Below are 25,976 nucleotides of genomic sequence, written 5' to 3'. Positions count from 1 at the left end.
AGTGTTTCCCCGCTGGCTGGGAAAACTGGAACGTTTTGTTGGGGGGGGGAGTGGTGGCGTGGTGGGGCACAGTTGCAGAATAAGGGATTGGTCATTTAGGGCTGAGAGCATGAGAAATGATTGTGAATCTTGGGCATTCTCTATGACAGGGGATTGTGAATGCTCAGTCATTGATCAGGATAGATCGATAAATTTCCGGGCACCAAGGGTATTGAAGAATATGACAATAGTCTTGGAAGTGCACACTGAGAAGACCAACCATGAATGATGGAGGAGGATTAAGTGACCAAATGGCCTGCTCCAACCAATGCTTCTTACACCTAAATGCTTGACCTAAATGCTGTGCAGAGAGACCTGGGTGTCCTTGTGTTAGAATCACAAGGAGTTGGTTTACAGGTACAGCAGGTAATTAAGAAGGCAAATGGATTTTTGTCCTTCATTGCTAGAGGGATAAAATTTAACAGTGAGGTTATGTTGCAGTTGTATAAGGTGCTGGTGAGGCCACACCTGGAATACTGTGTACAGTTTTGGTCTCCTCACTTGAGAGAGGATATACTGGCACTGGAGGGGGTGCAGAGGAGATTCACTAGGTTGATTCCGGAGTTGAGAGAGTTGGCTTATGAGGAGAGACGAGTAGACTGGGGCTATACTCATTGGAATTCAGAAGAATGAGGGGAGATCTTATAGAAACATATAAGATTATGAAGGGAATAGATAAGATAGAAGCAGGGAAGTTGTTTCCATTGGCGGGTGAAACTAGAACTAGGAGGGCATGGTCTTAAAATAAGGGGAAGCAGATTTCAGACTGAGTTGAGCAGGAACTTCTTCACACAAAGGGTTGTGAATCTGTGGAATTCCCTGCCCAGTGGAGTGGTTGAGGCTACCTCATTGAATGTTTTTAAGGCAAGGATGGATAAATTTTTGAGCAATAAAGTAATTAAAGGTTACGGTGAATGGGCAGGTAAGTGGAGCTGAGTCCACAAAAATGTCAGCCATGATCTTATTGAATGGCGAGGGACCAGGTGGCCTACTCCTGTTCCTCGTTCTTATGTGCTTATTACATAATGTTAAAGTTTATTTATTAGTCACAAGTAAGGCTTATATTAACACTGCAGTGAAGTTACTGTGAAATTCCCCTAGTTGCTACAGTTCAGCGCCTGTTTGAGTCAATGCAGCTAACCAGCGTGTCTTTCAGAATGTGAGAGGAAACCGGAGCACCCGGAGGAAACCCACGCAGACACAAGGAGAATGTGCAAATTCCACATTCTCATCTTCTTAAGTTTTCAGACTTCAGAGAAAATACACCATGCTCATCAACATTTGGAATAATCTGGCAATGGCGACTTTTGAGATTTTGGTTGGAATTTTACCATCCCACCCACCACGGGAATTGGAGCGGGCGAGGGGCCGAAAATGGGAAGGTCCATTGACCTCAGGATTTTACAGTTTCCGGATGAGTGAGGCCCTAAAATTCCACCCTTTTGTTTTTTTAATGCTCTTCCTGAAACTTTGACTAGGATCTCAGAGCCAAACCCCCTTGCTTCCTATATCATTGCCTCCCACAGGGATCCACATTTTGAATCATACAATCATAGAATCGAATCATTGAATCTCTACAGTGCAGAAGGAGGCCATTCAGCCCTTCGAGGCTGAACCAACAACAATCCTGCCCAGAGCCTATCCCCGTAACCTCAAGTATTTATCCAGCTAATTCCCCAAAGCACTAAAGGGCAATTTAACATGGCCAATTCATCAAACCTGCACATTTTTGGAGTATGGGAAGAAACCGGAGCACCCGGAGGAAGCCCAGGCAGATGCAAGGAGAACGTGCAAACTCCACACGGACAGTGACCCGAAGCTGGAATTGAACCCAGGTCATTGGCAATGTGAGGCACAGTGCTAACCACTGTGCCACTGTGTCCCCGTCCATCCCATTTCTGGCTGTCCACCAGCACTCTCTCAATCTTTACCACCATGAATATGACACACCCTGTAAGACTCACCTAAGTAGGAATGCCTATTAATTCCCTTGACCATCGAAAGGTCTATGACCACTGCACTTTTATATTTGGCTATGTTCACCAGTGCAGTCATTTGTCTCGTGATGCTGTGGATCTGTCCTAAACACCAGTGGTCAGCGCATTCACCAATACCCAACACTGAGAAGCAGTTTGAAATCCAAGACTTCCTGCCTTCCACCCCACTGATAAAATTAGTATAATGCGGTTGAAGACTAGGCAGTCAGTGTGAAACCAGCGGTAAATCAAATCCTGTCCAGACAAGAAGGAGGAAAATTAGAAAGCTGGTTTAACATGATCTCAGGAAATTGAGTAACGCACAGAATGATCTATGCCTTGGCAACATCAATGGATTCATAAAGTACGAAACGCCCTGAAGCTTTACTCCCCCGTCAACATCAGCAACAATATAAAAGGAAGAGAAAGGAAGGCAACTTGCAGGACGGACTGGAAAGAACCTTTCCCAAAGAATCGACATTGAAGAGGGACAAAACAAGTGCTCCAGAAACCGTTCACTCCATCACCTAGGAATTCAAAACCCTGATTTAAGGTTGTATGTATTGCTTTTTATTCAAAGAACATTGGCATCAGTAGAAACGCGAGAATTTATTGCCCTTCCATAATTGCCCTTGAAGGTGGTTGTGAACCACCTTCTTGGATTGCTGCAGTCCATGTTGTTCATTGTTCGGGGCCTTGTGTCCCTCATTATTATAGGGGTGGATTGGCAAAAAAGTTCAGCTGTCAGGTTATTTTAATGAGAACAAGCTTATTAAATTCTCAAGAAGCTGCGGCAATAACTCCAGGCAATAATTTATATTCTAACGTGGATTATATGCTTCTTACACTCTGGTTGTTTTTTTCTCTATTCATTTATAGACTGTAGGGAACAAGCGGGGGAGTCTTTCGCTTCAGGAGTGGTGGTCTCAACTACCACTTGTGGATGCACGTGCCTCTGCCGCAGGTGGTTGTTTTATTTATTTATCAGTCACAAATAAGGCTGACAGTAATAACTGCAATGAAGCTACAGTGAAATTCTCCTAGTCGCTACAGTCTGGTGCCTGTTCCAGTCAATGCACCTTACCAGCATGCCTTTCAGAATGTGGGAGGAAACCGGGGCACCCGGAGGAAGCCCACGGAGAGAACATGCAAGTGCCACACGGACGGTGATCCAAGCCGGGAGTTGAACACGGGTCCCTGGCACTGTGAGGCAGCAAGACTAACCACTGTGCTGGTGTAAAGGGGGGGGGGAAGTGTCACAGTGGAGTGACTTCGCAGGAGAGAGAGAGCAAGTGAGCCACAGTTTATGCCTGACCAATGAACCTGCTTGAGAGAGCATTTGGGAGGCACCCAAACCTCTGTGTGCTAGACTCCAGTATTATGTTCTAGCTTTGTGACGAGAAGAGAGGGGGAGATGATTGGGTGACACAAAAGGCCAAATGTTATTTAGGAAGATATTGAATTAACCAGAGCTGTCAACATGCACGCATAACCAGTTACTGTGCTACGGAATGATATTGAGATGCCAGCGTTGTACTGGGGTGGGCACAGTAAGCGCTAGGTTAAAGTCCAACAGGTTTATTTGGGATCACGAGCTTTCAGAGCACTACTCCTTCAGCTGATGAAGGAGCAGTGCTCCAGAAGCTCGTGGTATTGTGAGACTTCTAACTTGGAGTTTATAATGTGTACTATCCCTAGTTGTTGTAATGGATACCATTGTTCTTTGTTACCGAGCCAGGTCCAGCAGGGTCATTTTTGGAAAACTAGCTGGCTAGTTTTGCCCATGGCTCATTGTGCTTTGTCTGTGCAAGCAACTCCTGGATGGATTTGATAAGGCTGTGTATCTCTTTGTCAGTCAATATCTCCTCTGCAGCCAATTTAAGTCCATGTGTTTTGAAACACAGAACTTTAAATTTGTCCATATTTCGGCCAGTTTTGTCCATATTCTACATATTCTATTAATGTCCATTAAAAGGTGGATTTACCTCATCTTACCAGACTAGTTTAAAGTTCATTTATTCTCATCATAAGTTGGTTTACATTAACACTGCAATGAAGTTACTATGATAATCCCCTTGTCGCCAACTTCCGGAGCTTGCTCGGGTACACTGAGGGAGAATTTAGCACGGCCAATGCATCTAACCAGCACGTCTTTCAGACTGTGGGTGAAAACCAGAGCACACAGAGGAAACCCATGTAGACACGGGAAGAATGTGCAGATTCTGCACAGACAGTGACCCAAGCCGGGAATTGAACCCAGGTCCCTGGTGCTGTGAGGCAGTAGTGGTAACCAAAACAAACAAAGACTGAAGGTTCAATTGGCATATGGAGCAAGCAATCACCAGTGGCACATCTCAAGTGGAGCTTAGCCAATGTTAAAATATTATATTGAGGAAATGCTTGAATAATAGAGTCCCTACAGTGCAAAAGAAGGCCATTCAGCCCATCAAGACTGCACTGATTCTTTGGAAGAGCTTCTTACCAAGGCTCACCCCCTCCACTCTGTCTTACTCCATGCATTTATCACAGTTAATCCCCCTAACCTACATTTATTTGGTCACTAAGGGGCAATTTAGCATGACCGATTAACCTAAAACTCACATCTTTGGAGTGTGGGGAGAAACCAGAGCACCCAGAGGAGACCCACGCAGGCACGAGGAGAATGTGCAGATTCCATACAGACATTAACCCAAGGCAGGAATCAAAACCAGGTCAAAGGCGCTGTGAGGCAGCAGTGCTAACCACTGTGCCACCGTGCCGCCCAAGCTAAACAAAAAGTAGGTCAAGATGACCCTTCACCCAAACAAGAGAGATGGTTGCTAGGAGATGTGTGTGCCTAAGAGCTGCAAACCACATAGGCAGAGGGTTACTGACGCTAGCTTTAACGAGATTGTACTCAGATAATGGGACTTCATACATTCCTGAGAGCAACAAACTGTTAGAAAATTTAAATAAAAGACATTAGTTTTGCACAGAGTTAGCATGTGTGTGGGAATAATGCCTGGAAGCAAAGTTATCTACCTGCAGGCAAGGCAACCAAGTAGTATAAAGATTGTGCATTCCCTTCCCAAACAGTAAAGCCTGCGACTCAGTTGGAGACCAATTACCCTGAACATAGCCTTTGAGGATCAAATTGAATGGTTTAAATATCCCACTGGAAACGAGGTATCGTAGTGGCTTGTCATTTAACTAAGGTATTAAAGTTTATTTACTTATTAGTCGCAAGGAAGTTTTACGTTAACACTGCAATGAAGCTACTGTGAAAGTTGCCACACTCCGGCGCCTGTTCGGGTCAATGCACCCTAACCAGCACGTCGTTCGGACGGTGGGAAGAAACCGCAGCACCCGGCGGAAACCCACACAGACACAGGAGAACGTGCAGACTCCACTCAGAGTGTGACCCCTGCCAGGAATCGAAGCCAGGTCCCTGGCGCTGTGAGGCAGCAGTGCTAACCACTGTGCCACAATGAGCAAGACAAATTATTGTTAGTCACCAAAAGCGAAAGCTTGGTTTTGAAATCTGCTAGTACGAGAATCAGGCAGTTGTTTTGATGCAGGATTATCAACTTTATAAATATTATTGCCATAGAAACTGTGTGAAAACCACTTTTTCACTTTCAGATGCCCCCTAATGACCCTATAAACTACAACAGGACTGAAGGAGCACCAATGGGATTAATTGCTGATATATTTTATACATGATCTAAAACACAATTGCTTGCACACAGAAATCTACAACAAAGTATAGTGTGTGTGTGTGTGTGTGTGTGTGTGTGTGTCAGTTTGTGTGTGTGTCTGTGTCTGTGCATGTGTGTGTGCGCGCGTGTGTGTACATGTGTCTGTGCATGCACATCGGTGTGTGTCTGTGCATGTGTGTTTGTGTGTGTGTCAGTTTGCGTGTGTGTCTGTGCGTGTGTGTGTACATGTGTCTGTGCACGCGCATCGGTGCGTGCGTGTGCGTGCGTGTGCGTGCGTGCGTGTGCGTGCGTGTGCGTGCGTGCTTCACAATCTGAGGGAAGAGCTCTGTACTGGAGAAGCTCTTTGACGTGGACACCTCTGGGGACATTGCAGTGAGAAGAATTCTGTGCTTAGAACAAAAAACAAAAAAAATTACAGCATAAGATCAGGCCCTTCCGCCCCTCCAAGCCTGCACTGACCATGCTGCCCGACTGAACTAAAACCCCCTATCCATCAAAGAACAAAGAAAATTAAATTATTTACACTCTTTCTATTCTAATCCAGTGGAATTAGTGAAGTGGTGAGCCAGAAAAAAATTAGCAGTCAATAAAAAATGTTGGGTGGAAGAGAACCCTAAAACTATAGACATAGTCTGGGATTTTTCAGACCCCTAACCTCCACCGCATGGGCAACAGCAGTGGGATCATCTGGTGCAACCAACATCAATGGCATCTTCTGCGACTTGCCTACCCTGCTGACAGGGAACCCACCACCTTGGCGAGACCAGAAGATTCCTTTGGTGAAAAGAGTTGGAAAACCCCACCCGAGAAACCAGAGGTTCTTTCAATGGGAAATATCTGACATCCATACTATAGGGCCAATTCATTCCTCAGGATAGACGTCAGCAGCACTTGGTATGAATTTAAGATGATTTCCTTTATTGAATAAAACTTAAAATTAATACTACAGAAGTAAAGAGAGAGAAAGATTGGGGACTTGCCCCACAGCGAGACCCTGTACTAATCTTGAATACTCACTAAACTCAAAAACAAAACTGAACACTGAACGCAAAAACACACACTGAAATTCAAAATATATGTTATTGGTAATCGGTGTTATTAAAATTGCCGGTACAAACTGTGCCCCTAACTTTCATAAACAATTGGCTGCTGTGTGACCATGAAAAACTTTGGGAAAAAGTCATTGCCGCTAACATTGTATTTTCAAAGAATGCAGTCAATTTCTAAGCTCATCCCAGGATTCTCAGTTGAGTTTAAAATGTGGCTAAGTGAGCTTTAGAACTCAACATGGTTAGTTACACAGGCAGAAATATCTTAAAATTAAGCCTTTTAACAGAAGCACACCACTCATACAATGGAAAGAGAGAGGCTTTCACAAGCCAACAGGCAAGTCAAACCTAGGCTGATATGATGATTGGTTCTGGGGAATCAACATTGCGTACAATAATTGGAAATTATGCTTTTTTTTCAGAGTGTTTGCTCTCCTGAAAATGGCCACCTTTGGTGATAAGTATGAGGAAAAGGTTCGTGTTTATATTAACACCATTGATGAGATGAGATCAATGGGGATAGATAAGGAGTTTTCTCTACCCACCATCGCAGTGATTGGGGACCAGAGCTCAGGGAAAAGCTCGGTGCTGGAGATGCTCTCTGATGTGACCCTCCCCAGAGGCAATGGTAAGAAGAATATTGGGATTATTTATCCATCTTATTTTATCTTCTGAAATTCTGAGGCTTTTAGAGATAGTGGGAGAAGGAGTCTTAATGTCACTGATACACGGACCATAATAGAATCCCTCCAGTGCAGAAGGAGGCCATTTGGCCCATTGAGCCTTCACCAACAACAATCCCACCCCAGCCCCATCCCCATAGCCCCATGTATTTACCCTGCTAATCCCCTTGACACTAAGGGGCAATTCAACATGGCCAATCAACCTAATCAGCAACCAAAAGAGAAAATACTGGAAAATCTCAGCAGGTCTGATAGCATCCATGAGGAGAGAAAAGCACTGACGTTTTGAGCCCAGATGACCCTTTGTCAAAGCTCACTCGCACATCTTCGGACTGTGGGAGGAAACCGGGGCACCCGGAGGAAACCCATGCAGACATGGGAAGAATGTGCAAACTCCACACAGGTAGTCATCCAAGGCTAGAATTGAAACCACATCCCTGGTACTGTGAGGCAGCAGTGCTAACCACTGTGCCAGTGGGTCATCCATGACAGTAATAGGGATCTTCAGCCAACATAGTAATATAAAGACAAAGAGAGAGTTTCACTTGGGAACTATGTATGGCACTGCTGCTTAAAAAGGCCATGATGTGGAAATGTCAGCGTTGGACTGAGGTAAACACAGTAAGAAGTCTCAAAATAGCAGGTTAAAGTCCAACATTTGATTTATTTGGTAGCACAAGCCACGAGCTTTTGGAGCGCTGCCCCTTTATCAAGTGAGTAGGAGTTCTGTTCGCAAACAGGACATATAAAGACACAAACTCAATTCACAAAATAATGGCTGGAATGCAAGTCTTTACAAGTAATCAAGTCTTAAAGGTACAGACAATGTAAGTGGAGAGAGGGTTAAGCACAGGTTAAAGAGATGTGTATTGTCCTGGCTGGAAACAATACACATCTTAAAGGTACATTGTCTGTACCTTTAAGACTTGATTACCTGTAAAGACTCACATTCCAACCATTATTTTGTAAATCGAGTTTGTGTTTTTATATGCCCTGTTTGTGAACAGAACTCCCACTCACCTGATGAAGGGGCAGCGCTCCAAAAGCTAGTAGCTTGTGCTACCATATAAACCTGCTGGACTTTAAACTGGTGTTTTGAGACTTCTTACTGTGCTTAAAAAAGCAGCAGGGACCTGGTTTCAATTCCAGCCTCGGGTGACTGCCTGTGTGGAGTTTGCACATTCTCCCCATGTCTGCGTGGGTTTCCTCTGGGTGCATTGGTTTCCCCCCACATTCCAAAGATGTACAGGTTAGGTGCATTGACCATCATAAACTTCCCCTCGGCATCCAAAGATGTGTGGATAAGGGAGATTAGCTGGGTTACAGGGACGGGGTCAGTCTGGGTAAAATACTCTGTCGGAGAGTTGGTGTGCACACAATGGGCCACATGGCTTCCATCTGCACTGTCGGGATTCCATGAACTTTCACGAAGTGTATGTTTCCAACTGTAATGTCCCAAATGTGATAGGGTTTGTGGGTTTTAAACAAAAAGATGTGGTTTGCACATGTAGATTCAAAATAACAACAATCGATTGATTGCAAGGGATGTTTTCTGCACTGTACAGATACCGCAATTATCAAAGTAAAGGAGGAGGTAGTAGAATGATTGGTTGCAATAAAAATAGATTAAAAGGAGGTACTTAAATGGGTGGGCTGGACTCAAAAGTAAAGAAGGTGCCCGGATAGAACACATCCTAGTCTGCTGAGAAAAAAAGTGTGGGAGGTGGAGGTTCAGGGAGAGGGGGGGGGGTGGTGATTACAAAAGCTCTGGTCGAATTTGTTCTCAGGTTTCACTCCTTTCTCAGAGTTACAAACACAATGTGCAGAGTGAACGAGGCAAACCCTTAATTTACCTCCCTGCTATCTCCATAAAACCGGGAGGCACAGTGGTACAATGGTTATCACTGCTGCCTCACAGCACCAGGGACCCAGGTTCAATTCTGGCCTCGGGTCACTGTCTGTGTGGAGTTTGCACATTCTCCCTGTGTCTGCGTGGGTTTCCTCCCAGTGCTCCGGTTTCCTCCCACAGTCCAGAGATGTGCAGGTTAGGTTGATTGGCCATGCTATATTGACCCTGGTGTCAGGGGGATTGGCAGGGGATTATGGGAATAGGGCCTAGATGGGATTGTGGTTGGTGCAGATTCAATGGGCTGAATGGCCTCCTTCTGCACTGTAGGGATTCTATAACCAATTGAAATTCAAATTGAATCCAATTCATGGTCTTCAGAAGAGAGCCATTCTAGATCCAAACTGACAAGGACAGGCGTTACACCTGATCTCAGTCCTCATCCAACACTTGATCTCACCCTTCAGAAACCTTTTCTTACATGGAAATGAGTGCCAGCCTCTATTATCAAAAGAGAAAATGCTGGAAAATCTCCGCAGGCATCTGTAAGGAGAGAAAAGAGCTGACGTTTCGAGTCCAGGTGACACTTTGTCAAAGCATCTATTATCCTTCATGAGAAATAATCTCACAGTTCACCATTTAACAGCCAGACATTTATCACCTTTTATTTTCTGTATCACTTCTGCTAACTCATTTCTCATGATGCTACTTGGCGAAAATCCTTTTTGATTTGATTTGATTTATTATTGTTGCTTCTATTAGTGTACAGTGAAAAGTATTGTTTCTTGTGTGCTGTACAGAGCATACCATACATAGAGAAGGAAAGGAGAGGGTGCGGAATATAGTGTTACAGTCATAGCTAGGGTGCAGAGAAAGATCAACTTAATGCAAGGTAAGTCCATTCAAAAGTCTGATAGCAACAGAGGAGAAGCTGTTCTTGAGTCGGTTGGTACATGACCTCAGACTTTTGTATTTTTTTCCGACAGAAGGAGATGGAAGAGAGAATGTCCGGGGTGCGCGGGGTCATTAATTATGCTGGCTGCTTTGCCAAGGCAGCGGGAAGTTTAGACTTTGATTTGATTTGATCTGATTTATCACTGTCACATGTATAGCATACAGTGAAAAGTATTGTTTCTTGCATGCTATAGAAAGCATACCATTCATGGAGCAGGAAACAAGAGAGGGCAGAATGCAGTCTTACAGTCATAGCTAGGGTGTAGAGAAAGATCAACTTAATGCAAGGTAGGTCCATTCAAAAGTTTGATGGGCAGCAGGGAAGAAGCTGTCCTGGTACAGGTTGGTATGTGTCAATGGGTTGCTACTTCTAAATTTTGAAGACTCCAGGCATGACTGACCTGTACTTGCCCTCTTATACATGCGAGACATGTGTCTGGTTGCTCTCCAATCACAGTGCATAGCAAACCAATGAACAATTTCCACTAATTTGTTTAATCTACATTTTCAGGCATTGTGACAAGATGCCCCCTTGAGTTGAAGCTGAAGAAGATTGGAGACAATAGACCTTGGAAAGGACAAATAAGTTATAGAGACTATGTCAAAACACTGGATGGTCTTTATGAAGTGGAAGACGAAATTCTGAAAGGTACAAGGGTATAGAAATAAATATTTGTTTGAATTAATTAGGGTCTTTTTGGATGGGCAAAGAAGTGTATCCTTATCCACGTTCCTCCTGTCCGTGGCATAAGGAAGCCAGGAGTTGCAGACATTTCCCATTAGGAGTCCTAGTCTTCCAAGGACTGGGTCAAGTTGGCAGCAATGGTTCAATGGTGCCACTCTTAGCTTTGAGTCAGAACGTTTTGTCTTCAAGTCACGATCCAGAGGGTTGGATACAAACATTTAGGGGTTGATGTTGAGGGAGAGCTGGGCTGCTGGTGGTGCTGTATTTTGGACGAGATGTTAAACAAAGTCCCCGCTTCCCCTCCCAGCTGGTCATAAAAGATCCCGTGGCATTATTTCAAAAAAGGGTCAGTGTCCTGGTCAATGTCTATCCTTCTGCCAACTCCACGACAGAAAGATTGACTGATTGTTATCACATTGCTCTTGTGGGACTTTGCTGTACTGCAAATTGACTGCCATATTTCCTATATTACAGTAGTGACGCCAATTCAGAAATACTTTACTGGTTTTCAAATATTTCTGACTGACCTAAGATCACAAAAGACAGAAATACTCGGCAGGATTCTCCCTGCCAACAGGATCTTCCAGTCTCACTGATGGCAACCCTCTGCCCTGGCAGCAGAGGGGCACAGGTAACCCAATGGATAACAGTACGACCTGAATATCCCACTACTGGCCAATGGCAAGCTGCCTTTGCCACCGCAATACACGCTATGGTGAAAGAGGGGAATCCCATCCACTGGTTCATTATTTTTTAAGGGAGAGAAATAAGAGATAAAGGTTGGTTTTAGAAATGAAGAGGTAGTTTCAGTTGTCAGAACGTGATGTTACCTGGTCAGTTTTACGAATTGAAGGGCATGAACTGATTAACAAAGCTGATACTGGCATGCCTTTTGTTACCTACAGCCCAGGATATCCTCACTGAAGACAGGAATATGAGTTCAGAAGTCATCAGCTTACAAGTTGAATCAAAAAATGCCCCTGACCTAACACTAATCGACTTGCCTGGAATTGTCAGGGTTCCTGTCGGGAACCAACCCCAAGATGTCAGAAGAATGGTAAAAATAAACCTATCGTGGGGCTCAGTTTTGAACTTCTTACATTGATTTGGAGAGTGGGGGGGCGGGGGTGGTGAGGAAATAGCCAGGAGCTCCCCTTTAAAGTGTAGAGTTTGCATGTTCTCCTCTGGGTTTCCTCCGGGTGCTCTAGTTTCCTCCCACAGTCCAAAGATGCACGGGTTAGGTTGATTGGCCATGCTAAATCGCCCCTTGGTGTTCAGGGGATTAGCAAGGTAAATATGTGGGGTTAAGGGAATAGGGCCTAGATGGGATTGTGGTTGGTGCAGACTCGATGGGCTGAATGGCCTCCTTCTGCACTGTAGGGATTTTATGATTCTATAACCAATTCAAATTCAAATTGAATTCAATTCATGGTCTTCAGAAAGGAGTCATTCTAGATCCAGGTTGATTGGCTTTGCTAAATTTCCCCTTAGTGTCAGGGTGATTAGAACTGTAAGTATGTGGGGTTACAGGGATGGGACCTGGGTATTGTCAGTGCAGGCTCAATGGACCAAATGGCCTTCTCCTGCACTGTAGGGATTCTATGATTCTAACCATAAGGGATCGGGCGTGTATGAGCAGGTATATACCTACCTTGCATCTGAGTGCCCAGTTTTGTAAGGAAAAGATTGATATTTGATACTAACTTTTGCTTTTTAACCTGTTTCAGTCTGAAGACTGGAAATGTTGGTTTCGGTTTCATTTCCTATGAAAGACAGAGAACAGACCAGGAACTGTAGCTGAGTTCAGCAGAGACAAAAATAGGTGTTGTTTGTCCGATGATTGCATCGACCTAGATAAGTCATCAGTCTGCGGGATCAGTGGCAGATAACCACAAGAAGTCTTAGCTGAAGTGATCAAGACGGTTGAGGGATAATTAAAATGTTAAACCCCTGCAACCACTCTCAGTCGAGTGATTTGATTAACAGCTCTGTCAAGTCAAAGCCCCGGAGAGATGTTATCAGCGATTCTGGGCAAAACAGCAGTTATGATGGTTGTGCATGGAGACATGTGGGTTCTTGTTCAGCCAGAGTTGGGAAAGATTTAAAAGGTGAACAATGACAAACAGGAATTAGGAAACATCCATTCTTACAAAGAATGATGCAATTCTGTCATCATTTTTAAAAAAATATCCATGAGACTAACTATGAAAGACCCATTATTATATGCATATATTTTATATATATGTTATAGGACACTTCTGTGAGTTGCTGCTCCCATGATGGGATCTTGCTAGTTGAGGCTGTGGGCCACATAATCTGTTAGAAGTCTCACAACACCAGGTTAAAGTCCAGCAGGTTAAAGGCCAGCAGGTTTATATGGTAGCACGAGCTTTCAGAGCGCTTGATGAATGACTCACCTGATGAAGGAGCAGTGCTCCGAAAGCTCATGCTACCAAATAAACCTGTTGGACTTCAACCTGGTGTTGTGAGACTTCTTACTGTGCCCACCCCAGTCCAACACTGGCATCTTCACGTCATTATCTAATCACAGCATTCGCTTTTTAATCCTGCCACTGCTCTCTGGCCCTGCTCTGTGCCACTCCATGCCAGTTGCCTCAACTTTACAAATTTCACCTGTGTCAGTTAACAATGTTTCTCTTGCAGACCAATGAACTTATCGAAAGTTATATTCGAAGAAAGGAGACTATTATTTTGGTTGTTTGCCCCTGCACCGCGGACATTGCGACCACTGAAGCATTGGCGATGGCGCAGGAGTTTGATCCTGCAGGAGAAAGAACATTGGGTAAATCACAACAATGTTCAGAGACACTGGGCGAAAGGAGAGTGTGAAATGTCTTAGACGTCAGAAATGTTTTGAGTATTATTGCAAGCCAAGACTAAGAAAAGGCCATTAAAGCCAATGTGCTTAATTGAATGCCCCCATTGCTTTTGTACTCGTTAGAGTTTAGAAGAATGAGGGGAGATCTCATTGAGACGTATAAGATGATGAATGGGATGGATAGGATAGAGGTGGAGAGACTCTTCCCGCTCAAAAAAGACAGTAGGACTAGGGGGCACAGCCTCAAGATAAAGGGGAGGCGGTTTAGAACGGAGTTGAGGAGGAACTTCTTCACTCAAAGGGTGGTGAATCTCTGGAATTCTCTGCCCGTTGAAGTGGTGGAGGCTGCCTCGCTAAATATTTTTAAGAAGCGGGTTGATGGGTTCTTGATAAGAGAGGGGATTAAGGGTTATGGGGAGAGGGCGGGAAAGTGGAACTGAGCCACAACAGATCAGCCATGATCTTATTGAATGGCGGGGCAGGCTCGAAGAGCTAGATGGCCTACTCCTGCTCCTATTTCTTATGTTCTTATGTTCTTATGACTCCACTGATTTAACTGGGAGTGACAAGTCTGAATCGACAATACAAGTGACAGGATACTAAGGGGTTGGATTTTGTCTGGGCCTGACTTTGGGTCGATTCGAGACCCATGCACGGTGCCTGTCCCAGCACACAAATCCAGCCTCAGGTCCTGTCAACACACAGGCAGTTCACACATTGAAGATGCCAAATGTCAGCCCATTGAGCTCACCCACAGCGAGCTGAATGTGGGTAATTCCTGAGTGGGAGGGTTGGTACAGGTAATGCCCATTGTCCCTTACCATATGCTGGCAACCACAGTGGCTGCAGAGAAACCCGGGTGGAGCAGGTATCAGCACTCATCAGCAAAAATGTGACAGCTACGTTCATCAGCATTGCAACCGCTTTATGCTGGAAAAATTGGGGCAGTGCGGTTTCTACCCTGGATGTGGCAAGTTCATGCCCTTCTGCATTCTCATTCTGACTAATTGCTTCCATACATCATTGGTTGGTCTTTAATACAATGCGGCAATAAAAAATAAATCCGCTGTGGAAAGCGATCCCCTCAATTGGTGAGAAATAAACCTGAAAACCTGAGCACGAATTCAGAAAAGTGAAATGTTAAGGATGATTCCACAAACTAGTTCCCTTGGTGGGGTGCATGGGATCCGAGTTTGGGTTGTCTTCTTTTTAGAATCTGCTTTGGGTTATTTGGAGTGATTTGTGGGATTTCCAGGTCAGCGTGTTTTAGAAGTTTATTTATTAGTGTCACAAGTAGGCTTACATGAACACAGCAATGAAGTTACTGTGAAAATCCCCTAGTCAACATGTGCCGGCGCCTGTTTGGTATACTGAGGGAAAATTTATCATGGCCAATGCCCCTAATGTCTAAAAATGGTTATTTTGGTGACACAATTCTATCTCTCCAATACAATTTCAGAAAGCACTTGTTTATTTGATGTCTGACGTATGGCACTTTTGTTTCATGGCTTGCTGGGGGTAGGGTAGATTCTGTAATATCCAAGCCATTAACCTCAACTGAGTCATTATTCATCTTAATGAGGTAGGAAGACATATGTCTTTGTAACCAGAGTTCCAGCAGAATTTCTGGCTGGGATTTTCTGGCTGCGCTTGCCCCAAGTTTGGAAAATCCTGCCTGGGGTCAATGGACATTTGTATGATCCATGTCTTGCCCACTACAATTCCCATGGTGGGCGGGACAGTAAAATTCTACCCTCTTCACTGGTGGCAGGGTAGTCTTATAGAAATGAAAATGTTCTGTCCAGTAGATCCCTTTGACATCTTCAGGTGTGCAATTCCAGAAAAGCATGCATGTCTGAACTATATATTCCACATTGAATCTTTCCAGAAACTAGTTACGGGCAATATCAGACATCAGGTGACTTGTGGCAGCCAACTTTAGTCTTTGAAAAGTCCTTTTTGAACAGTTCAGTATATATTTGGACAGCAAACATATATTTACACTCTTGCAAAAGTCACCTCACCCTGATAATATCATACACTTAAATCAAAGGGCCACATGCAATAAAAATGATTAGATATTGGAGAGGAAAGTGATCAGATCAAAAATCCATACCCATTCCTTAGGGTACTAAACTCTCCTTTTTATTCATTCATTCATTTATGGGATGGGGGCTTTGCTGACTAGGTCAATATTTATTGCCCGTGGCTAATTGCCCTTAATGTTTAATCTTCCAGGTGTTCTAACAAAACCAGACTTGATTGACAAAGGTACAGAAGAAGATATCATCAAAATCCTTGACAATAAAGTTGTTCCCCTGAAGAAAGGTTACATACTTGTCAAGTGCCGTGGGCAGAAGGAGCTGAATGCAAATACATCGATGACAGTTGCACTGGAGGAGGAAATCACATTTTTGAACAGCAATCCGCTTTATCGGTATCATTTTCCAATTAGGACAAATACAGCTTTTACTTCCTAATCAAGATGTATCTTGTTTTCACCACTATTCTACTGATGCTCTCAAAGATGCTGACCTTGCTGAGATGTGACTCTTCCATTACTACAGCCATGGAGTTCTTCACCCCATCAATTATTCCTCATAACTTAAGCTCAGGCAGGGATAGATGTTGGCCTGGAGCATCTCAGGGTTTCCTGAGTAGAATCAATTGGTGAATCTCATAGCCCTAAGACTACCTGTAGAATATTCCATTGATTTGAATGGGAGGACAGTGGGGTGGGTTCTGTTGTTGACTTGCAGTCTTGGTCATAACATAAAATTATTCATAAATGGCTACACGACAGGAGGAGGCCATTCAGCCTGGCAAGTCATGCTATATGTCTAATTTAGCAGTTCCACATACCTGCCCTGCCCCAGTAGTCCTGCAATTTCTTTGCTCTGTGGTAGTTACATCCAATTCCCATTTAAAAGCCAAGATTCAATCGCCATCAATAAAAGCAAATTACTGCGGATGCTGGAATCTGAAACCAAACGAGAAAATGCTGGAAAATCTCGGCAGGTCTGGCAGTATCTGTAAGGAGAGAAAAAAGCTGATGTTTTGAGTCCAAATGATCCTTTGTCAAAGTGCTTTCCCTTCCTGTTGGGGATCACTTAACATCTGTCATATCCACCCTTTTTCTGTTAAGAACATAAGAAATAGGAGCAGGAGTAGGCCATCTAGCCCTTCGAGCCTGCCCCGCCATTCAATAAGAATTAAGTTAAATCTCCCTCTATCTCTTTCTCAGAGGTATGAGGGTGCTGTTCTGCTTCTTATAAAATTCAAAAGATGTGTTTGCCAGGTTTCAATTGAATAAATGCAAAAAGAAGGTGCCACAAATGGGTGGAAATCTACTTGGTAACATCGCCAGTCATGTGTGAGCTCTGTGAGAAGGCACTCTCAAAAAATTGTCTGTCTTTTAACTCCCTAATTGAGCAATTAGAGGATTTTCCTTTGTTATAAGCAGAGTGTTTGCGAATTCTGAACACAAAAGTGTGGAACTTCATTCCCTGGAGGTTGGGAGAGGGGATTAGGAAGGGATGAGAGGAAGAAAGACTTCACACCCAATAATCGCCACAGGAGATCATGATTGATACTAATAGTGTTAGCTAACTACAGCTGTCTTCCTTTGGGTGACTAAAGATGTGCAGGTTAGATGAATTAGCCATGCTAAATTGCCCCTTAGTGCCAGCGGCTGGGGGGCTAACCAGGGTAAATGCATGATGCTATGGGGATAGGGTCTGGGTGGGATTGTGGTCAGTGCAGACTCGATGAGCCAAGTGGCCTCCTTCTGCACTGTAGGATTCTATGATTCTATGACTGGTGTTAATAGTTGACTTCAGTTAGTCAGTTAGCTGCAGCTGGTTTCCTTTGGGTGGATAAAAATTGCATGGTTCAGAGTTTTCCCACTGACACCAAGATAAATTGAGGAGGTATGGGTCAGGGGGCGTGGGGGTGGGTGGTGGGGCTGGTGGATTAGGGGTGCGATGTGAAATTGGGGTCAGTTGACAGGTGGGAAAGAGAAGATGAGGGAAGCCAAGACCCCCCTTGCAGGGCTGAGAGGATTCCTCCTGCTCCTTAACCCCGCTCCTTTGACTGAACATCCTGTAGGCCATTAAAAAGCCTTACAGCCCCAATAGCATCATAAGATGCCCCCCTGACACTGCTGGCAACTCAGCCATTTAATAATAGTGCCAGGGTGAAATGGTGGCCTGTGAGATTGAGCAAGGCAGGCACAGTAAATACCTTGGTAATTTTGTCTCCGTTCATGTTTTATTTTTACCTGAGTTGGGTAAAATGCCTCTAAAGTCTTAACTTATTGAACAATAACCACCTTTTTCCTGAATTTCTGCAAATTTAAACCATCTTGATGATGTAACATAAAACAATTTCACAAAATTTCTTGGTATGTAGTTTTGACCCCCGACCACAGTATAATAAACACTCTCTTCCATCTTCTTCCGCTGCGAAAAAGGTACAAAAGACTGAGGACATGTACCAATTGACTCAGAACAGTTTCTTCCCTTTGAATGGACCCACTTTGCATTAAGTTGACCTTTCTCTTACTATGAATATAACACTGCATTCTGCACTCTCTCCTTTCCTTCTCCCCTATGTACTCTACGAACAGCATGCTTTGTCTGTATTGCGCACAACAAATAATAATTTTCACTTTATCCCAACACGTGACAATAATAAATCAAATCAAAAATATGTGATTTCAAAACAACCCTAACCCTGAGTTCTCATTTCCATTACTGTCAGAGGAGATGTGTTAAGAACTACTAAACACTTACGTTCATTCTCCATTATGGCCCATGATACAATATCACTCACTGATTCCTGCCAGTTATCTACTATGGTCCAAAATGCAAACTGTCCGTCATGAATCTTGCCTCTGCTCCAGAACTAACTGCAGGATAAAAAGCAATATAAAACCTTGGTTAAGTGGCATTTGGAGTATTGCTTGCAGTTCTGGGCACCATATTACCAGAAGGACGTGGAAGATTTGGAGACAGTGCAAAGAAGGTTCACAAGGATGTTGCCTGATCTCAAGACCATTGGCTGAATAAGCTAGGATTGTTTTCACCGGATAGACAGAGGCTGAAAGGAGACCTAATAGAGGTCTACAAAATTATGAGAGGCATGGACAGGGTGGATAGTCAGAGGCTTTTTCCCAGGATGGAGATGTCAATCACAAGGCAGCACAGGTTCAAGGTGAGAGGAGAAAGGTTTAATAGAGATGTGCGGAGTGTGGGTGCCTGGAACGCACTGCCAGAGAACGTGGCAGAAGCAGACACATTAGCAACATTTCAGAGGCATTTGGATGGGTACATGATGGGGAGGAAATAGAGGGATATACTGAGAAAGGACAGAAAGTTTTTGAGTTTAGTCAGGGGATAATGATCAGCAGAGGCTTGGAGGTCTGAAGGGCCTGTTCCTCAAGACTTTTCTTCATTCTTTGTTCTGTTTATAATCTACAGCAAGTAAGGAACAAAGACAAGATAGGTAAGGAAATATATTCTGCAGGTTAGTGCAATGGGAAGGTTGATAGTTTGTTCTATTTTCTTCTTACATAACACTCATCTCTATCACTGTTTTAGGAGTAACAGAGAGCACTGTTTGGGGAGGAAAGGTCACCTGCTCGCCCTTTTAGTTCTGATTATTACCACTACAACAGCTTGCATTTTTATAGCGCCTTTGGGTGTGGTGAAAGGAGAGTTATTGGATCAAACTTGGTGGGGCCAGATAAGGAAGAAAAAGGAAAATCAGAGAGCAAAAGAAATGTTTTCAGAATGATATTGTTATATGCCTCCCTGTGTCTGTAGGTCCCTGCTGGAGAAAGGCATGGCATCCTTCAACCATCTGTCTGAAAAACTCACCAATGAGCTTATTCATCAGATCACGGTAAGTCACAATTACTTTGCGTGGTGAAAAAACATTCCATTGATAAAATAGGGTGGGTCCCCACAGGATACAGATTGTTTTTTGAGGGTTGAGAAATGTGGATCACATAATCATGAGCAGTGCTTGCTTTCATATTACAACTGTGTTGGAAATGGTAAATGCGATGGCATAAATAACGAAGAAGCTTTTATCTCGGGTGGGGGAATCCAGACGCAGGAGATTATTGCTGGAATTTTACTGCCTCGCCCACCCGGGGATCGTAAGCTCCCACCTGAGGGCAATGGGGAATTCTGTAAAACTGGTAAAACTTTTGCCATATGTCTTAAAATTAAAGCTAAGTGGCTAGTGGCTCCAAAAAAGCTGGTGGATAACTAGAACCTACTCCCTCATGAGACTGTTGAGGCAGGAACATTTAAAATGTTCATGGCTGAAGACAGGAGATTTAAGTTTATTTATTAGTGTCACAAGTTGGCTCACATTATCACTATAATGAAGATACTGTGAAAATTTTCTAGTCACCGCGCTCACTACCTATTCGGGTACGCTGAGGGAGAATTTAATGTGGCCAAGGCTGTGGGAAGAAACCGGAGCATCCGGAGGAAACCCACACAAACACGGGGACAACATGCAAACTCCACACAGACAGTGACCTAAGCCAGAAATTGGATCTGGGTCCCTGGCACAGCGAGGCAGCAGTGCTGACCACTGTGATGCCGCGTCAGATTTATGTTCTGTGTGGGTGCCAAGGGATATGGAGCAAATAAAAGCAGGTGAACTCTTTGAAGCATACCCCAGGAAGGGAATGTGCCCTTCAGGCATGGGGCCGAAGAGAAGCACAATCATCTCTCAGTAGATCAATGTGATCGACTGCACAAAAGATTTTGACCGGGCAGAGGCAGAAGGTTTTTAGTTTCGAGAGATGTCATGTGTCGGTGTAGACATGGTAGGCTGAAGGGCCTGCTCCTGTGCTGTATCGTTCTTTGATCTCTTTGTTCTTTGTGTAATTATCACCAGGCTCTATTACAAGCATTTCTGTGTACAACGTTATTCTAATTTGTTCTGCTTTGTACAGAACTGGCTGCCGGTCATGGAGGAAGCTCTTCGGGAGAAAATTATTGAAACCCAAGATAAGTTGGATGACCTAGGTGATGATGTTCCAAAGGATGGTCAGGCAAGGAAACTCTTCCTGAACGACGTAAGTTAAGACTTGTAGGTCTTTGGCTGGCCGAGGGGAACAAGGTCCCGGTGTTAATGCACTGTGCCTGGTGGAAACCTGATGGGGAGGCGGGAAGGGGGCAGACTGCAACAAATATAAGAAGTGGCTTACCCCCCTCTGCTATCTTTCTTTGTGTCCCAGTGTTAATTGGACAGCCTCCCCAAGTTGGCAGAGTGTTATTTAACCATGCCAACAATGACAACAAAGGCATCCAGACTCTCCCTTACCTTAATGGTTGATTCTTAATTGTCAGACCCACCACCTTTTCTCTCCTCTCGCCCGCATTTTGATAACGAGTAAAATTGTGTTGAAAGACGTTTTACTTTGACACAGCTATGATTTATTTTGCCAGTGCCTGTGAGATTAATCTTTAAGTTCTAGATACTCCTGGACTCTCCTGGGCAATCCTGGGAAGTGGGCGAACAGTGACTAACAAAGGCACGTGGTTTTTACATGGGTTCAGGAGGAGCGACTTAAGTACCAGTAATTTAGGTCCCATATGGACTTGATAATCTTAATTAGCAGGCCAATTTCCAATTTGGGCCAGGTATTGTAAAAAAAAATATATTATTAGCATGTCCTGGCACCTATTTCAAAAGCATGGTCTGCCAATGTGCTAGAAGTTAGGTCTTATTAGTTTGTTAAAGGGAAAATACTGTGCTGGAATCTGAAACAAAAACAGAAAACGCTGGAAAATCTCAATGCATCTGACCGCATCTGTGGAAAGAGAACAGAGCCAACGTTTTGAGTCTGGGTGACCCTTTGTCAAGCTGTAAGCCTGATGAATTCTGATTCCTGTCTATGTCTGGCCAGCATGAGTGAATAAAGACACCCATTGGTTAAGTATTAGTCGTTAAAACCTATGTTTGTATACTTGTTATAGTAGATCTATAGCGAACTAGAAGCATTTGATTTGTGATACAGTATAAGGGAGTCAGTCTCTGACAAAGAGTCATCCAGACTCAAAACGTTGGCTCTGTTCTCTCTCCACAGATGCCGTCAGATCTGCTGAGTTTCTTCAGCAATTTTCTATTTTTCTTTACCAGTTTGTATTGCCCAACTTAATCTGATACAGAGCCTATTGCATTTGATAATTTCAGAAAATTCTAAATTATTGTGAAGAGGTCACTAATTTGGTCATGGGAGATTATAGAAAGGACTATGACAATGATAAGAAGATCTGTGACTTTTCTCGGAAGGTGTTTTCAGAGTGGCACAACAAGCTGGAGTTAGAGAATGTAAGGCGTAAGTATTACTTGTATTTTTTATTTGCTTATTTCATTGTTATTTTTTCATTCTGTTCTTTCAAGAGAAGTGCTCAGCTTCTTTACTTGCAACCTATTCCGAGCCCTGTACTCTGGAGCAAGAACGTACTTTGGGAATGGTTGGTAAACTTGTAATGCAGGTGTCCCAGGTTCAATTCCCAAGTTAGCTGATCTCAGCATGGCAACTGGCCACTGCTTCTCCAGGGAAATGTTGGCATTTTACCTGGCTAACTTTTCATTCTTTAAACTAAGCAGAGGTAAGATCGGGCAACGCTTTCCATGTTCTTTACTGTTGATTTTGTTGACCTTAAAGTTCAACAAGTTTTACAGATCGGAATCCATTCAACTTTAGTGAGAAGGACAGTCACCAAATTCAAAGACCAATTCTTCTGCCCCAGTGCACTGAAAGATTAATAGTGTGTTGATACACTGCATACAGCACTGGTTTTATGCATCGGAGTGGCATTCTAGACTACTTCAGAGGGGACTTAAGAGTCAACCACTTTGCTGTAGCTCTAGAGTCACAAATAGGCTTGAGCAAATCAAGATGACAGATTTGAGGTTGATACGGTGTCACAGAGGTCATCACTGCTGCCTTGCAGCACCAGGGACCTGGGTTCGATTCCAGGTCTGGGTCAATGTCTGTGTGGAATTTGCACGTTCTCCCCATGTCTGCATTGTTTTCCTCTGGGTGCTCTGGTTTCTCCCCACTGCCCAAAGATGTGTGGGTTAGGTGGGTTGGCCATACTAAATTCACCCTCAGTGTACCCGAACAGGCGCCAGAACGAAGTGACTAGGGGATTTTCACGGTCACTTCACCGCAGTGTTAATGTAAGCCTATTTGTGATTAATGAATCAATAAATATATAAAACTGTGTGGAGTTTGCACATCCTCCCTGTGACTGTGTGAATTTCCTCCAGTTTTCTCCCACAGTCCAAAAGACATGCTGCTTCAGTACATTGGCCTTGCTAAATTGCCCCTTAGTGACTGGGCGGTTAGCAGGGTAAATACATGGGGGTTACCCGATAGTGCCGGGTATTGTTGTTGGTGCAGGCTCAATGGGCCGAAAGGCCTTCTTCTGCACTGTAGGGATTCTATGACTCTATGTTTCCATATGAAAGTTGCCCGTGAAGCAGATGGGTCTTTACAATAATCCAGTAGTTTCAGGATCTCCACTGCTGAGGCTAATGTTTCACTCCAGATTTGTTAATTTAGTTAATTGTGTTACTTATTATTTGTGCTTGTTTTCAGTTAACGAAGAAGCTCTCTCAAAGGTCAGGTTCCATGAAAAATACTCCCAAGGCAGAGAGTTGCCCGGATTCACAAAGTACCGAGTATTTGAGTCCGTCATTCGAGAACAGATTAAAAAGTTACTGTTGCCCTCTCTCCAAATGATGAAAGAACTTGCAGGTAAAGAAAGACACATGGCACACTCAATTTGCAGATTAAACAATAACCTTTTCATTGATTCATAGAATTCCTGCAATGCAGAACGAGGCCCATCGAGTCTGAACCAATTCTTTGACAGAATATCTTACCTAGGCTCACCTCTGCCCTATCCCCATAGCCCTACATATTTACCCCACTAATCCCCCCAAACTTACACATCTTGGGACACCAAGGGGCAATGTAGCATGGCCAATCTGCCTAACCTGCATATCTTTGGAGTGTGAGAGGAAAACGGAGCACCGGGCGGAAGCCCACACAGACATGGGGAGAATGTGCAAACTCCACAAACCTGAGGTTGGAATTGAACCCGGGTCCCTAGCACTGTGAGGCAGCTGTGCTAACCACTGTGCCACCCACAGCAAACATCAGTGACAGTTTTCATGAGAAAGTGAACTAATATTGACGCCCTGTAAATCCTGGGAATCTTATTTGAATCTCCACAATGATTTGTATTCATCAGATGCTTTTGATCTGATTTAAGTTCTGCCCATATTCCTTGTACAAATTTATTAAAAAGCTATGTTCCATTCCACTCTTGAGTTCTACCGTGTAATTTAACCTTTTACTGTCTATTTTGTTCCTTTCAGTTCCATCCATGAGGTTTTTTGTATTGATTTGAATTGGGAACTCAATGCCCTTCTTGCATGTTGCAAGGTTTCAGACAAAGAAAAAGAGAGAAGCAAACGTTTGCTGGAGGTCCCAGTAGTTCCAAGTAGTCTCTGCCTGTTCTGATATCGGAATAACTAAAAGAGAAAGACCAAAGCTCATCTAGTTCACTGTCTACCATCCTAGTATACACATGATAGAACAATAATGGAGTTGATAATTACCTATAGATATCAGACCCTGGAATGACTCAAGGAAGGTCACAGTCGTTGAGGAATTTTGAAACCGTACCCATCAGTTCATCCCTATTGAACCTAAGCCTCTTGACCCCAATTCCCAAATCCACAGTTGCCATACCGATCTCCCCAGCTCTTCCCCCGACTTCCAACCCCTGAGATCCTCCCCCGATTCCCAACCTCTGAGACCCTCCCCCGACATCCAACTGCTGAACTCCTCCCTCGATTCCCAACTCCCGAATTCCTGCCCCGATCCCTGACTCCCACCTCCTGAGTCCCGAGCCCAATCAATTCCCCAAGCCCTCCCAATTCCTGAGAGTCACCCAATTATTCAGAGCCTCCCATTCCTGAGCCCCACAACACTCAAGCCCCCCCTCCCCTCCCCCGCCTCACTAACCTGTCCTCTGCCACAATTCCTCCTCTTCAAACTCTGCAGTACTTACCTGACTCACGAGCATGTTATTTTTGCTGCATTGGTTAATTAGAAGCACAAAGTTAGCAACAACACCAAGAGGACCCAGACCCCAAGCCTTGACAATCACTCTAGCCAATGTTTCTCTCTCAACCTACACCACTAAAAGGAAAACAGATAATCTAGTCATTTATTTCTGCAGTTTGTGGGATCTTGCTGTGCAATAGTTGTCGACACACTCACAGTGTCCAAAAAGTGGCTGCTCATTAATTTGGGGCCTATGAGAAACGTGGTATATCCCCAAGTCCTATTTTACTTTTGATAAAATTTCTCACTTCCACTAATCATGCCAAGCCTGTCATGGTGGCACAGTGGTTAACGTTGCTGCCTCACAACGCCAGGGACACCGGTTCGATTCCTGGCTTGGGTCACTGTCTGTGTGGAGTTTGCACGTTCTCCCTGTGTCTGCGTGGGTTTCTTCCGGTTTTCTCCCACAGTCCGAAAGATGTGTTGGTTGGATGTATCGGCCGTGCTAAATTAGTGTCAGGGGGACTAACTAGGGTAAATGCATGGGGTTATGGGGATGGGGCCTGTGAGTAGGATTGTGGTTGCTGCAGACTCAGTGGGCTAAATCGTCTCCTTTTGCACTGTAGGATTCTATGAATATCTATTGAAAATTGTAAAAGTCTAACACAGTTTTCATTCATAATGCTTCTTTGATGTTTAATTCCAGTTGGAGTGCTGTTATAAATTTATTAATGTTCCCACAATGTGGTGTTCCTGACTCTCCAGAAAAGAGTTTATGTATAACCATGTTTTATAACAATAAGAATAATCGAGACATTTCTTGTGTTCTTTCCACAGATAAAGTCCAGAAAGTGTTTAACACGGTTGCACGCGAACATTTTAATACTTACCCCAATTTAGTGCGAGCAAGCAAGGTATGAATTTCAGGAAACGTTTTATTAAGGCCGAGCTTCTGGAACATAATTACGTGGAATATACAACACAGGGCGAGACACAGGGGTGGAACGGTGGCACAGTGGTTAACATTGCTGCCTCACACCTCCGGGGACTGGGATTCGATTCCCACCTTGGATCGCTGTCTGTGCGGAGTT

The 25,976-nt window shown here is 43.9% G+C and overlaps 1 protein-coding gene across 2 annotated transcripts in view; it reads left to right on the top strand.

The window, feature by feature from the left end:
* Positions 1-2,424: 2,424 nt before the first annotated feature.
* Positions 2,425-25,976, top strand: part of LOC145353072 (interferon-induced GTP-binding protein Mx-like) — a 28,098-nt gene continuing 4,546 nt past the window's right edge. Inside the window, exons 1-11 of one of the 2 annotated variants that reach the window (XM_080203414.1) lie at positions 2,425-2,568; positions 7,185-7,390; positions 10,757-10,894; positions 11,836-11,987; positions 13,595-13,733; positions 16,008-16,206; positions 19,595-19,673; positions 20,746-20,868; positions 21,990-22,134; positions 23,407-23,565; positions 25,723-25,799. In XM_080203414.1, the coding sequence (XP_080059540.1) occupies positions 7,204-7,390; positions 10,757-10,894; positions 11,836-11,987; positions 13,595-13,733; positions 16,008-16,206; positions 19,595-19,673; positions 20,746-20,868; positions 21,990-22,134; positions 23,407-23,565; positions 25,723-25,799 (1,398 nt within the window). In that variant the 5' untranslated portion in view covers positions 2,425-2,568; positions 7,185-7,203. The remainder of the gene's footprint in view (positions 2,569-7,184; positions 7,391-10,756; positions 10,895-11,835; positions 11,988-13,594; positions 13,734-16,007; positions 16,207-19,594; positions 19,674-20,745; positions 20,869-21,989; positions 22,135-23,406; positions 23,566-25,722; positions 25,800-25,976) is intronic. The other variant, XM_080203413.1, reaches the window with a different exon arrangement.

The sequence above is a fragment of the Carcharhinus amblyrhynchos genome, chromosome 15, assembly GCF_965287045.1.
Source record: "Carcharhinus amblyrhynchos chromosome 15, sCarAmb.v2.hapA, whole genome shotgun sequence".
Taxonomy (NCBI): Eukaryota; Metazoa; Chordata; class Chondrichthyes; order Carcharhiniformes; family Carcharhinidae; genus Carcharhinus; species Carcharhinus amblyrhynchos.
This window is presented reverse-complemented; position numbering and strand designations above follow the sequence as displayed.